We start from the raw sequence: 15973 nt of genomic DNA, 5'->3' as shown, positions 1-15973 counted from the left end.
TGATTTTTCAGGAGATGAAGGAAACCTTAAGAAAGAACAAGAAAGTTTTGGTTGAAACTAAGTTAAAATAAAAGAGAAGAAGAACAGGATAAAGGTGTCTATCCCTCTGTATTTATATCACCCTGTAGCATTTTTTGGTTAGTGACAGGCTTCCTAGTACAGCCATGTCAATTAAGATGTGCCTGTCTGTTTCACTGACACACCAGAGTGCACCTGAGGCTCAAATTACCCATTGTTTCTGAAGACAATCATGTAATAGAAAGGTCCCAAACTACACCATACTACAGTTTATGTCTGATTCAAATCTTTTGAAATCTTGCTGCGAAATTCCCTGGTGACTTTCACAAATCTTTGTGTATTTAATTGCCCAAATACAAACTTTAATAGTCAAATCTGGACTCAAACCACTGGTTGAGGTGGTGCATCTGAAGCTGAGCACAAAGCTAAGTGTGCACTTAATTTTTCCAGAGTTCAGCTGCTCAAATGCCACAATGAAAACAAAATAGATAGAACAGATGTGAAAAAGAAATGAGGAGAGGGGGAGAGGGGTAGTAGAGAGGAGAGATTGGAAAGAAGGGAGGGACCTAGGAGGAGGGGAGGAGGGTGGGCAAAAGGAGAGAGAAAGAGAGAGAGAGAGAGAGAGAGAGAGAGAGAGAGAGAGAGAGAGAGAGAGAGAGAGAGAGAGAGAGAGAGAGAGAGAGTGTTAGGGAAATGTTCCGTGGAAAATCTGTAGAACTGATGTAAGAGAAAGCAAGGACAGGGGCTGAAGCAAGTGAAGTAGAACTGCGACTATAAAAACACGGAAAGAAACTCACCATCAGGGCTAAGTTTGGGATAAACGGCAGACGGGACTCTGTAGTTACGAGTTCCGACTTCTCACAAGGTAAGCAAAATGTGAAAACTGATAAAGATCTCGGGTTCAGGTTTCTTTTTTAACTATTGCATGTATTTTCACATCCTTGTAAAACTATTTCATGTATGCCTTGATTCTGCTAAAATTAGAAGTGGCTTCTGATAAATTTTCCTCTCTGAGTAGTAGAAAATCTCGCATTTTTTGTAGAACAAATTGATAAAGATACTTGTGAGACCCTTACATTGATTTGCATTTTTTCTTTCTTTTTTATTTTTTTTTCCATTTCAAAATCAAGGAAAAAGAACACAGGAGAAATGCTTATGGTTTTATTCCTCTTTCATCTCAGATGTTAAGTATAAAGAAATGTCTTAATGTACAAATGGTCACATTTAAAGAATTTGCATAGATGACAAGGTTTTTCTTTCATCCAGATTTCTGGCAAAACTAGAACTTTAGGATAGTCCTAAAAAACAAATTCCATATATGCAAATCCTGGAACATCCTTCTTATCTTATTAGAAGAATTGAATATAATAATGGCAACAAAAGTTATAGTAGTCTTACATAAGGTTTATTGTTCAGTATTTGAAATGTTCCTGCTACTTACTAATTGAATTGTGTTAATAATTTAATATATATTTTTGTGCTTTCATTGAGAGCACATCAAAAATATGCTTCTGGTTTTCATCACTAAAATAAAACATAGGTATGTATTCAATAAATTGAGCTCTTACAGTAAAAAAAAAATTCTTCCTCTGAATCATATGTGTGGCTTATTGTTGATGTGGGGATATCTTATTGTTTTTTAGAAATGGGATTACTATGTTTCTGACCCATCCTTCTAGAGATAGATTATGACAATTTAAATGTCCACATAATTGCAGAATTAACAGAATCACCTATAAAGTTCTACCCCCAAATCAACAATGCATTATGTTCTTTCTCTTTTCTTTCCTTTGATACATTTCACACTCTGAGGAGACTTTCTCCAAGCAGAGCTTCTGCAGAGAGCTCCAATCTCCACTATAACTGAATTGCACTGTAGCTTCATTCAAGCAGTTAACGAATGTAAGTGTGGCATTCTCTTTTTCTCAGGGTTTTAAAGGAGTTATATAAAAGTGAGTCCTAAGCAGTGGAGAAAAAGCTGTCTTTGTGTGACTAGATATAAGAATCTCTGAGATATGATTTATTTTTATTTCTTGTTCAAATGCTCTCAGTGATTTTGATACCTGTTTAATCAACTTAGATCAGTTGGTTTGTCTCAAAAGAAAATAAATCAAAAGTATTGTTTTAGTTCTGTCCCATGTTTTTCTATGCACTTCAGGTGAGCCTTGAGCATAAACCAGGACTTGGAGATATTTTATTGTTGAACAGACAGAGTAAATATAAGGTGCAAGAGCATGAGATGGCAGAATGGCCAGGAAGCTCCTTTAACAGTCACTTTGCCCACATTAGAGAATAAAAATCTCCAGATGTGACATCATTTAACTCTGTCAGTATTTCAACTTCTGTGTTCTGACATACCCTCTAGTCAAGTCTTAGTTGGATTCATTGGTGCAGCCAAAGAAACATAATCCTTAGATTCTGGTCACCAGACTTATAGCACCAGTCCCAACTAATAGCCCCCTAAAACATTTCAATTTCCTGGGCTTTTCATAGTACAACTGAAGTAGGTCGAGTTGCCATCGGAGAGTAAACGTCCTCTCTTGACCCTGGACTACTCTAAGAATACACATAAGCTGGACAATGGCTTCAATGTAAGTCAATCTTCAGGTTATACATCCCCACCCCCACCACTTCTCCAAATAAATCCAATGATGCAGTCCAGCATAGTGATCTAATCAACATTACTTGCCAATAGTTGTTCCTGGTTTTGGCTGTCTTGAACCAATTTTTAATTCAGTATTGCCCTTTCTTCATTCCCGATGTCCCATGAGCCCAGACCTTAAAAACAAGCATCCCTTCCCTGCACCCACAGTGCTATCAATTCCCCTCTTTCCACCCACAGTGTCTGCCATCCCTTGCCCTCCCTGTACCCACAGTGCCTGCCATCCTTACCTCTCCTTCCCCCCACAGTGCCTATCATAACTTCCCCTCCCCTCAACAGTGCCCTGCCATCCCTTACCCTCCCTGCACCCATAGTGTCTGCCATTCTTTCCCCTGCTCACACAGGCATTACTTACCTCCACTCTGATCAAGTTCATTTCCTTCTCTCTAAGTCTCACTTTCCTAGCTAGAAGTTGCTAAATACGGGGATGTCTAGCATCTAGCTCTCCTTTTCCAAAATCCCATATTCCTATGAAACTAAAGGGCCTAAACACATCAAAACTGTGCTTTAAAAACATTTAGTATTAAAAATTCAGTTTGGTTAATATGGTTAAAGCTTAATGAGTAATTATGCCTTGTGTACAAATGAGGTATCTTCTCTTTGTTTTCTACCCAGGGCTACTGTCTAGAACTGGATGCAAGTATTTTCATGGAAATAGTACAGTTGAAAGTGAAGAACAGTACACTAAGTATTACAGTGACTGCTACTAGGAAATAGTGACTCTATTTTACTGTTCCTTTTAATTTAATATATTTTAATTAAAATGTAATTGTATTCTTTCTTGTCTTTCTTTCCCTCCTATTAACCACCCCTACACATCCCCAGTCTTCCTCTTAAATTGATGACCTAGTTTTCTTTGATTATCACCACTACATATATATAAATAGACACATAAATATAAATATAATCTGCTGAATTCATTATTGTTATTGTGTGCAAATGACTCTAGGGCTGACCACTGTATATTCGATAACCAATTAGCAAGCTGATCTATGGGACAGGCTAATTCTCTGTCTTTCACCAGTTGATAATATTTTCATTATTATATTCTCAATTCTACCACTATACCATGTTTCTAGATTCTAGGGAATAATTTGACCCATATATTTCAAGGTCAAGTATTATAGTTTTTATAAAATTTTGAAGTAAGAAGTATTTTAAAAAGTTGCCACATTTTAAAGGATGATAAAACTGTTTATTGGGAAATGGCTGTTGCTTGTGAGTTTACATGAAATGTTTCTAATTTCTAATTTTCACAATAAATCAATAGAGTGAATCTCTGTTCCCTTCCCAAATGAAAATGCCAAAGAGCAAGACTGAGAAACACGCTTTGCCAGAGCTCCGATCCCATGCTGTGTAAGCTGAGACCTTGCACATCTCCACACCTTCCCTTTGTTTTGGTAGGAAGTTTAGGAGCAACACTAGGGGTTAGGAGGTCACAGTCTTGTGGAAACTCGGCCCATCTCAGTTCATCAACCTCTAGCAAAGGAATGACAATGCTTTCTACACTAATCTAACTTGATGGCTGCATGCACAAAAGTGATGCAGGATAATTTTGAAAGTATTCATGTTTTATCTTCTTTTAAGATTATGCAAACACTGCAGAAAGAATCTGCTTTTGCAAGAAGAAATCTGTGGGCAGAGCAAGCAGGCAACTTGAGTTGGGCAAGTGTCCATTTCTAGATCCCTTGTTCCTAGCTTACAAAATATGATTGATGAATGCATCCAGTTTCTAAGCAATATGGAATTCATATTTACCCTTTTTATGTACATTTAGAGTGTATTTTTATTGATTATATTGGCTAATTTTATGTCACATAAATATAAGATTAATATTAAGTATTACATGGCTCAAGGGAGAGTAAAGAATGAAGTTGTAAAAGTTTACTTCATTCTGAACCTTATATGTCTAATGTTTAACTTCACTTATTCAACTTGAGCCTTTTAAGACCTTTTTATCCTATGTTTTCAGTGCATCAAATCCATATGTTAGGATGCAGGTCTGTCAGCTTTTTCTCTATCCATGGTGTCATGGGTTCTATTTTGTCCCATTGATGCGTACCAGAACTAAACAATTTAGATTCCTTAGAAGATTCAGCTACAGTCACAGGCTGAAGTTTTTCTGGCCATAGGTATCATTGTTTTATGTCATTGTTTAATTGTTCAGAGGTCTAATTGCCAGTTAGAATGTAACAGGTCGTCTTAGATGGAGGAGTGATTACTGTGGGGTCTAGCGTGCATCACTTTGCAGAGACCAGAATGTGGAATGGTAGCGAGTGTGAGTGAACTCCAGAATGGGTTTAATCCAAGTTATCGTTAGTGGAAAAGCTTGCCTGTCTTTTCCCTTAGCCTAACTTAGTGTGTTGAGTTAGCTTCCAGACCGACTCGCGTGGGTTATCAATATCTACTCTGCATTTGTGCTTACCTACCAACAACTATGGACACTTAATCAAGCACATACTGTTGACTGCCCGGCATTTGGCAATGTGTGTATATGGACTGGTCAACATGGCACAGCCCCTGCCCTCGAGTACCTTATAAACACAGCCAGATCTCTTTGTTAAGAGATCTAAAGGTTTTCTTGGTGGTGGTAGTGGGATCGGTCATTCTTTAAAGAGCCATGGTAAGCTGCTGCCTTATTTATTTCTTTGAAAGCATTCTGATTGCGAGGACTTTTTCATTCCAGAGGCATTTAATACAAGTTTTATTGTTCCAAAAGTGGAGAGCATCAAAAGATGAAAATTGTGTCTAATTAAAGAAAATCAGCGGATACATACGCACTAGCAAATTATCATCCTTCCCTAATTGTCACATTCAGGGGAAGTCATTATAAATGCTTTCATAAAGACCTCCCTGAAGTTGAACTTTTTTGGGGGGAGGAAGGGAGATGGAAAAGTGTTTTACTATTATACAACTAGGTTATATTGAAAGAACATGAAACTCTCTGAAAATGAGGGCTGTTGCTCTGGCTCTTATTTCTCTGGCTTCACAGCTCTGGAAAAGCTTTTCCTGTAAACAGAACAATGAGGGAGGGAGGGAATGAGAGAGAGAGGGGGGGATACACCCACTGTTCTAATTCTCAAATAACCCACGTACTACTCACTCGCAATCTCAATTTGAACTTTTCAGAATCGCATCCACAAAAAAGGTAAACTGTGTGAACCACCATCACAGAAGCAACGGTCCGGTGTTGGTGAAATTATTGCTGGGTTTTACTTTTAAACCATCCATTAGTTCATTAGCAAGCTTTTGGGAATGATACTGTATGAAAATTGCAAGGACATGTGGGTACTTATTATTGGTGCAGAGTGAAACGCCTCAAAATTTCTAAATGAAACCCTCTTAATTATTGTAGCGATAAAGTCAGTATCCACTAAGGTTAGGGGTTTTTGAGGAAATACTAGAGTGATTATTTTATCTTTATAGACTGTTTTCTAGATACAGGGGAAATAGCCAGTCAATACTTCAAAGACTACATGGGTTGGAAAACTTGCCTCTGAAGAAAGAATGAAGCATTGTGCTATCCTATCCTCTCTAAAGCCCACAGTGAGGTGGTAACTATAATGCCAATCAAATGAAGCCACACACTGACCTTTCATCTCTGAATTCCCCAGAGCAGCTGTCACTTTGGTGCCATGGAACGTGGAACTCATTGCAGTTATTTTTGTTTTAACACTCTGAGTGGATGAATTGGAAGATTTATCCATGATCCAAAAGGAGAAAACCAAATAAATATACAAATAAACATTTTTTGTTTCTATGTTTATTGAGATAGTGTCTCATGTAATTCCAGATTTAGATTCCAGGCACAAACCACTATGGCCAGTATATGTTGTGCTGAGCATTGATCAGAGGGCTTCATGTATGTTAGGCAAACACCCCACCAACTGAGTTATATTCACAACCCTACAAGTTAACATTTTGTAATACATGGATATAGCACATCTCATCAACTCTTCCTTACATTTACAGTGGAAAGTAGTTAAGAAAATGTGTAAATTATTGAAAATTTGAATAGAAATTATTCAGTTTCGAGCTCATATTTTATTGAAAACAAGGGTGTATAGATTCTGGCTTAAATGTTTTCAATTTAGTTATTAGAGAAAATTAAAAATTTCCAGATGCTATTAAAATTCACCCACAGAATTATCATCATTGTGAACTTCTCATGTTTAGGACAACTGTTGAAAAGTAAATTGATTATTATAAAGTTTCAAACTGAAGAGACCTTTAATCATCTGATGAGTTTGTTTCAACGGTAACCTTTAAGCACTGGCATTTTAAGAGTCTTATTAGTTCCAAGGTTTAGGAGATCAGCCATCATCTCCTTGGGCTTCTGCTTTTGCAGAACATTTTGTTATAACTTATGACAAGTCATTATACCATGAAGAGGATGAAGTGACCCCCACCCTTCCCCCTTTGCTCTCCCTTTTGCTCCCCTACCCTGTGAACTCTTTGTTCACAGACGGAAACACCTTAATTCCCACTCAACTATCTTTTACTGGGTTCAATCAAAATGAAGGAAAGCTCAGCGCTGTTGTACTTCCACAATTCATCGCATTTTAAAGAATGAATAATGTGCATTGTTTCTCCAATGTAGATGACAGCACTCCATATTTCTCCACATTGATCTACGTGCGCTCCATGCCTCCAGACTTGGGTGGAGGGTCCTTTCCAGACATAAGATGTCACATGTAGAAAGTCTAAGGCACAGCTTCAAATAGTTCACAAAGTAAATGTTGATTTATCCAGATGTATTAAATAATTCAAGTGCAATATATAGCATAAAATAGGATGGAATATTTAACATCATAATTTTTATTATAATAAATAGTATGCAGGAATACTTAAATGTAGCATATAAAATACAAGAACCCAATTGCTTGCAAATAAAATACCTACAAAATCCTAGAAGGCAGATTCCATGCCCTCTGTCTATTTTGGAATTCTTTATTACTCCAAGGAATATAATTCAAAAGCTACTCAGCTAAAAGGAGGAGTCTAGCTGTTGCACACCCAAATTTTGGTACTTGGGAGGGTAAAGCAGAATAATTATGAGTTCAAATTTACCCTAGGCTACATGTTTTTAAAGAAAAGAAAAAAAAAGCTAATGTGTTAGACATTTTTTTTTAAATGTGGAAACACTTCAGCTTTGGTAAATTCATATAGTTAAAGAACTCTTTTAAAGGTTCCTTCTGTGATTTGGAGAACACATTGGGCCCTAGGGGGGTTTTAAATCATGAGCTATATTTATTCACTATCAACAAAATAGAGAAATGGGGCTAAACCTGGTCTTTTCCTTTCCTCCCTATAATTTCCGCTGTTTCTAATTTTGTAGCAATTGAGTTTCAATGAGTTAATCCAATGTCTCTTGTTTGGCAGGTGCCAGAGTCCTTGTTTATATTAGTGTACAAAGTGCCATATTTAGAAACTCAGCCTTTTGGTTTATTGGGTACAAGCATGGCTCTAAAACATTAAATACATGTATTTAAACTCAGCATTTATTTTTACACCTCCCTATCCAAACGATCGGGATGTGGTTATCTGTTAGAGGACACATTAAAACTATTTTTTTCTATATACTCCCAAGCTCCAAAATACATGTGTCAGATGTAATCATCAATATTACAAACACCGTCATTCTGTTACATTTACAGGCCTGTGGGCATGAAGGGAACTTTGGTTAGCAAGATGTTTGTGAAAGTAGTTAAAGGAAATCCACATGGAAAGACTTGTAAAACAGGGCAACTTGGCACTTTGAAAACTATTTTTAGCATAATTAAAAATGGAGGGAAGTGAACACAATTGTAATTTATCTTTGATTAAATGAGAGTGTTACTTTAAAAAGTAGATATATACAAAATATGAGATTGTTTTCAAATAAAGCTATGCTTTTAAAATGTCTTCCTGGGTATAGATAAATGTAAAAGCAATATCAGCAAAATTAGTAGAAAAAATATTAATGAAGAATGCCCGGTGTTCTAAAAGAAAAGCTAATATAATTTTTGTTGATATTTTAATCAAATGATCACTACTGTCATTTCTCAAGATGTATGTTTTTTTTATATTTGAAATATGATCTCATTTATCATTTTCCAATGCTCACTGAAAAACTCAACTGAATACCAAATTAGCAAACAGAGAACACAAAATTTACTGTATTATTTCAAGAGATGATAGAATACAGACAAGAAGCTAGAGACTGGTATTAATAAAAAGACACCAAAAGAAAATAATTAATGCTATAATGAACAAAGAGTTTAATCTCAATTTTATTACATTTGATAAAAGAAATGTTATATATATTATGAAGATATTTTTCTCCATCTTGAATCTTAAGCAGGACACATAATAGAAATGTTCCTTTGTCTATGCAAAATCACAATTCATGTTGTAGCATGTAACACAACTACTCAGATCTAGAGTCAAGTTTCACAGCAACAAGAAGGAAGTATAAAGTTGGGGGACATAACATATATGCAATTACCAAAGCAATATTGAAAAATGCCACATAGTTGTACTTCCATGTACCAAAACTAAGCAATGTATGTGACAACGGCATTATGGGTAAATCAATTCCACCCTGCAGGAACTCTTTTGATGTAGGAATTACTTCTCACCTCATACATATGAAAATTGAAGTTCAAGAGAGTTAAATAATCTTTGTCCAAGATCACAGCAATACTAAACAAAGTGAGACTCAAAACCATTCTTCAAAACTCAAAGTCCTTTTCCTTTTGCCCCAGAAGGGTATATACTTGTCATGTATATATTTTACACTTCTATATCCACCCAAAAGAATTTCTTTGAAATCTATATCTCAGGATAAACAACTAAAGTCGTCTGTTTTAATAGTAATATTAATCTAATTCATTTACTCTAAGCTCATAGTTTGAATGCCATTCAGTTAACCCAGCCATCTTCTTGGATAGAGTACATGAACTGATTCTGAATGTTTGCTATTAAAACTAGTGAGTTAATGAACTGTGCCATTACAAGCATGTGGAAGTTTCTCAAGGTTATACACCTAGAAGTAAAATAAAGGCACAGTTGCTAGAACACGGCTATTTTCAACCTTTACTCTTTGGCCGAGTTTTTCTCACACAACTGTATCCAATTCCAACTTCATCAGGACTTTTGTGATATTGTTTCCAAATACTTCTCTAAAATCTGCAGTGAAGAGATTCTTTCTGTTAATGCAATGTGTGTGAATGCTAGGGTGTTTGTTTTGTAGGACATTAATTTCCCATTGTGCTGTTCCTTGTCTATGAAATATGTATTCATAACTTGGGCTGACTTTCATTTATTTGAGTATCTGGTTTATGTGTGTTACTTATTAGACTTAAGTATGTGTTCCAGTTAGGAACTTTTATTTATTCATGTTGAAAATATCTCCCATATATGTTGATTTTGCTGAATCTTACCACATAAAATTTTTAAATTTTAGAATATTAAATTTTGGCACTTTTTAAATAACATATTCACATTTGGAGTCTTAAAGAATCCTGATCAAACACAATAATATAAATGTGTTATCTTATTGATTGTGTAGTGTTTTCAAAATTTTTATTCTTTCAGGTATACCATATATTCTGATCCAGAGACCCAAAGCTTTATTCTCTCACATCTGTCAACATTAAGCTACTATCCCCAAAATAAAAGCCATATGACATTGATATCATTTCTTAGATATTTGGTTAGATTTAATTGAGTTATTATTATAGCTATATAAATACAATGTATGTTTTTATGGAAATGAATCCTTTAGAAAACTCATTACAGGAGGCTGACGGATTTTCTTAGATATTATTTAATGGGTAGATATGCATATCATCACTTAGAAGTGAATGGCTTCACCTCTAACAAGCTTTTCCTTAGCTTCAGTTTTCTGTCTTTATATTTCAAGCTAATTAATATCAACCTCGATGTATCTGAGCCTAGATGCTGGACCGGAGATTGGCAAGTGCACACTTCATCCTGGCTGTGGTTGTGATGCTGTGGAGCTCAGGAAAGGCGTTCTCTGTGGATGTAGCAACAGAGGTAATGCGAACTAGCTTAGGATGCCACATGCAAGGGTGAAGGAGGTGGTTCACCAATGACACTAGCCAAGTAAGCATGAGGCCCAGAATTCAGATCCCCAGCACCCACAGGCAAGCTGGGTGAAGCATCAGGCATCTATGGTTCGGTGCTGGGAGTGTGAAGACAGACCTTCTGGGACTTAAGATAGCCAGGGCTGGACTAATCAGTGATCTCCAGATTCAGCGAGAGCCCCTACCTAAAAAAATAAAAGAAAGAAAAATACTTGATGCCAGCCTATGGCCTAGATGTGTGCTCACGTGTGTGCGGGGGCGCGCACACACACACACACACATTCACAAGCTCGCGCTCACATGCACTCACATCGGCACATATGGGCATATTTATATTTTAACAGACACAAGCTGTTTATACATCATCCAGAAGATGCAGCTGACAAATGGCTTCAGAACACAAAATCAAAAAGAGAAACATTTCTCTGTCACCTTAATCTCATTGCCAGTGATATTCAAGGTTGTGAACTTTTAATATATAAATGATGATAACTATTGAATTTAGAGAATGCAGACCATATGACTTATCTAGATTGTGTGTGTGTGTGTGTGTGTGTGTGTTTAAAACAGAGTTTCTCTGTAGCTTTGGAGCCTATCCTGGAACTAGCTCTTTTTTTTCATATTTATTTATTTATTTATTTATTAAAGATTTCTGTCTCTTCCCCACCGCCGCCTCCCCTTTCCCTCCCCCCCCCCCAATCAAGTCCCCCTCCCTCGTCAGCCCAAAGAGCAATCAGGGTTCCCTGCCCTGTGGGAAGTCCAAGGACCACCCACCTCCATCCAGGTCTAGTAAGGTGAGCATTCACGAAACTGCCTAGGCTCCCACGAAACCAATAGGTACAGTAGGATCAAAAACCCATTGCCATTGTTCTTGAGGTCTCAGTAGTCCTCATTGTCCGCTATGTTCAGCGAGACCGGTTTTAACCCAGGCTTTTTCAGACCCAGGCCAGTGGTGAGTTCCCGATAGAACATCCCCCTTGTCTCAGTGTGTGGGTGCACCCTTCGCGGTCCTGAGTTCCTTGCTTGTGCTCTCTCTCCTTCTGCTTCTGATTTGGACCTTGAGATTTCAGTCCGGTGCTCCTTTGTGGGTCTCTGTCTCTGTCTCCTTTCATCGCCTGATAGGCTTCCTCCTGAATATTAACCTTCATCAGGCGATGAACTAGCTCTTTGTAGGCCTCAAACTCACAGAGATCCACCTGGCTCTGCCTCCTGAGTGCTGGGATTAAAGGCCTGTGCCACCACAGTCCAGAGTTTGAAATAGTAAGATTTGTATTCCTCAAACAAAAAATCATTAAAAGTTAATTTTTACTACAAGCATGTTTTAATTTTATCATTGCATCAACATGAGATGTGATTACGTAAAATGTCAGTTGAATGCCGAATTTTATGTTAGTTTTGGCCAAACCTTTTATTACAATAGGAAACAAAACTAGTTTTCATGCTGTGCTAAGTGTAAAAATAAAAACACTTTTCAGATGTCTTAGTTCCGATTTGTCAGACTGTGGCCTTTTGTTCTCCGAAGGAGAAGTTTTTCCCAGGCTTTGGTAGGTTGTGACCCTTGGCTTCTGACAGGCAGAGAGCCTGGGGAGTGGTGATTGACACTAATGTCCAAACATTCCTGCAGGCCACAGCTAATGGGATGTTTTTCTTAAGGTGGCAAGTGTTTCGGCCCCAGTGCAATCTAAAGATTTTCACATTCTCCACCCTTTAAGGACAACTAGCGGTACAATTCCTGGCCCTAAAGCATCTGCGATCTTTGGTCTTTAAGGCCTGCCACGTATCTCTGGCATGATTCCAGGGACAACAGTTTGACTTTTCTGGCTGTTTAGTATTCTCTGTCCTCTAGCTCAGATTCCCTGATCTTTCTCACCTTCTCTTTACGTCTGCCATTTAATTTGTGTCTGCGTTGGATGCGCTCTAGCTGGAGAACTTTCCAGCTGTCTGTTTGCAGTGGCTCTTGTCCCAGATGCCTCTGCAGAGAAGGTTACTGCCGTTGCTCCGTGTCCCTACTGCCATTATCTCTGCTACACTCTGCGGTCAACGCCTGTCCTTTCTCTTGCTGAGCTTGTCAACTGCTTCTGAAGCTCTGTCTGCCCATCTAACAAGAAAACCAGGCAGAAAATGCCAGTGGAGAGAAGCTTTACACTGGTCCTAATGTTGCTATGGAGGAAGAGGGATACACCGCAGGAAGATGTCTCTCAGCCAGCTTACCAAATGAGCTCAGTGAGCTGAACTACCTACTTGCACAGCCAGAATTATGGACCATTTACAGCAAGTCTTCATGCAGATGAAGGCATATTTACACCACTTGTGGCATTACTAGTTTTATACCAATCATACCAGTAATGTTACTAAGCCACTCCTCTGACTTGGATAGAGATGACTGCAGGGAAATATCAGCCCAGCTGACTCGTACCAGATTTTTGGAAGCCAGCATCATGCCTCAGCAGCAAGCAGCGCCCATGGTCATCCAGCTTCCTGCAGTCACCTCTGTGGTATCAGAAATTAAGAACTAGCATAAGGGTAGTCTGTTTGGCCTTTTGACTGGTAATCCATTCTTTTTTTCAAGGTGACCTACTTAAAATTTACCAGTTTTCACTTAGGGAGTTGAATCTCTCCACCCCCTATTATTAATAATAACTCATAGGGAAATAAATATCACAAAGGGTATCTTAAACAAGAAATTATTAAAAATTAATATCAATTGTAAGCAGCATGGTAATGATGTTAGCAATCCCACAGGGAAATAGGACTCCATAATCAGTCTCATTTAGGTCAATATTATACATTGTGATTTAACATTCTTCCTCTCCTAATCTCTGTTGTGATCCACCTTGTGACACATGGAAGCGTGTGGCTAAAAGGGAGACATGCTGGAGCTCGAATTTCCATCTGGAGCATCATCTCAGGCACCTATAACAGATGTGTTATTCCTTAACAGTAAGGGAGTCTGCGGCTTACCAAAAGGAGAATTTCTAAAATTCTGTTACTGGACTAGAGAAGGGAAAAGAGAGTTTCCGCACTCGCTCATCCATTTATGACTTGCATGAAGTACGCAGAGAAAGCATACATATCAGATAAATAAAGAAAATGTGCCTGTAACAGTATTATTATTGCGGTTGTTCTACACATTGTTTATAATTTTTAATAAATCACATAGACTGAGATATTAATTTCCTTGTGCACAGAAGCAGGATTTATTTATTTTTTGCATCCTTTTAACCTAATGCAGAACGTGGAATGCAATGGAACGTTAGCAGGTTACAGAGAAGATGAATGAATTAAGGAAGTAAAACGACATGACATTTAGAGTTTTGCTTTCAGAAAAAAAATGTTCAGAATTTTTTTTTTGTTATGAGAAAAATACTGGGATAGGCATAAAGGAAAAGAAATAAAAGCTTAGACCATGACTCTCAAATTATTTTCACTTAATGGAAAACATAACTTTGTAACATATTTGTAACAGATATTCTGTAGAGTAAGATGTGGAGAGTGACATGAGGAAAGAGGTGTAGGGCAAGTGCCATGGTGCGCAGGGAAGGGTGCTGCTCTTTTGAGGGTTAAATCTGAAAGACTAATCAGTAAAGATGTCAAATTTTAGAAAAAAGCCTGGTTTTTCCCCCCCTTGGGTATATCCATCTCTGTATGTTTCAGTCCCCCAGAGTCTAGTTATTTTATTTTCTAAAACATAACCCCAAGACATCATAAAATGAGCAACAGGCTTGTCATCTAGCGGTAGAAAATGCCCAATGCCAGTTTTGTGCATCCTTGCTTTCCACTGTCTAAATGAGTGAGCCCACCTTTCTCTGCCCTGTAGGTCTCTGAGTTTGGAGCAACAGGCTTGCAATCACCAGCCACAGGCAGGGAAGAGAAATCAGCCACCGATCTTGCAGCTAAGCTCCTGCTTTTTGACGAACTGGTGTCCTTGGAGAACGATGTATACGAGACCAAGAAGAAGAGGAGTTTCCCTGGTTTTGGGTCTCCCCTTGATAGACTCTCAGCTGGGTCAGTAGAGCACAAAGGGAAGCAGAGGTAGGTGGGCAAGGAAAATTACCCCACTGTCTGATTCTTTCATTCTAGGGTCTGTAACAGGATCCCACACTTAAAACACCATGGACAACTTGAAAGTGAGTAGAAATTGTGTTTGCTGGCCAACTTGGTTCAATGATGATTTGAGGGGTAAACGCTTTGGAAGTAGTGCTAGGGTGGTGTGCTGGAATAGCTTACTGTGCTTCCTAAGGGAGATACTGCTCAAAGATAAAAAAAAATTAGTTGGCAGGCAGTGGTGGAGCACATCTTTAATACCAGCACAGAGATAGGTGAATCTATGTGAGTTTGAGGCCAGCCTGGTCTACAGAGCCAGTTCCAGGGCTGATTCCATGACTACTGGGAAACCCTGTTTCAGAAAACTAAAAACAAAATAAACAAACAAAGTTACTTTAGGACATTATTAGTTATGGCAGAAAAGTGACAGGGAAGGTACTCCAGTCACTTGAGAGTGATATTTCAAAGGCACAACCTGAGTGTTTTCAAGTTATTCTTAATACAGGGCTTCATAAAACAATGTGAATTAATTCATATCCTATAGCAAGAAACAGCATACACTCAAATTTTGTTTCAGGACATATGTTTAAATTAAATCTCTTCTCTCTTCTGGCCATGTGTCTCATACAAAATCCTCCATAATTCTCAGTTTATTTCTCTCTAAAATGGATATAAGTACTTACCTATATAAAATCAGATGACCTAATTAAATAGAAGTGTTTTGTAAGCTACTAATCATTATGACAGAATTATAATATATTCCTTGATGTCCTCCCTTAATTAATGATTAAAGAATCATTGATTTACTCTCAATACTGTTAAAGCTCCATCCTACACACAATTCATTTTCAATCCTCAGTATCCGTTCCTCCTGCTGTATATTTCCCATTACAGTGGCATAAGAGTTCCCTTGTACCACATCTAATAGTGGCCTTTCATGTTTTACTATCCTATAAGTCCTGCTCTTATATGACATAAGTATTTCCCCTCCTTAGGGCTTCTCTGATTCCAATCTAAATTATTTATTTCCCATATTGATTCTTTCTCAGCTCTTTCTTCATCTCATTCTCTGTACTATCCCCAGCATTTTGTTTTCTTTTTTTTTTTTTGAGAATAAGAAAAAAAAGTTTCCGCCTCCTCCCAGCCTCCCATTTCCCTC

The 15973-nt window shown here is 37.8% G+C and overlaps 1 protein-coding gene across 3 annotated transcripts in view; it reads left to right on the top strand.

Annotated features, from left to right (window-relative positions):
* The first annotated feature begins 714 nt into the window (after positions 1-714).
* Positions 715-15973, top strand: part of Ostn (osteocrin) — a 44150-nt gene continuing 28891 nt past the window's right edge. The window contains exons 1-4 of one of the 3 annotated variants that reach the window (XM_050159924.1): positions 715-883; positions 1834-1920; positions 10622-10720; positions 14588-14802. In XM_050159924.1, the coding sequence (XP_050015881.1) occupies positions 10622-10720; positions 14588-14802 (314 nt within the window). In that variant the 5' untranslated portion in view covers positions 715-883; positions 1834-1920. Of the gene's footprint in view, positions 884-1830; positions 1921-10621; positions 10721-14587; positions 14803-15973 lie in introns of all 3 variants that reach the window. The other 2 variants (XM_050159926.1, XM_050159925.1) reach the window with 2 other exon arrangements.

This window comes from Alexandromys fortis, unplaced genomic scaffold (assembly GCF_014885135.2).
Source record: "Alexandromys fortis isolate MF-2015 unplaced genomic scaffold, M_Fortis_MF-2015_v1.1 scaffold_100_1_3062724, whole genome shotgun sequence".
NCBI classification, from domain to species: domain Eukaryota; kingdom Metazoa; phylum Chordata; class Mammalia; order Rodentia; family Cricetidae; genus Alexandromys; species Alexandromys fortis.
This window is presented reverse-complemented; position numbering and strand designations above follow the sequence as displayed.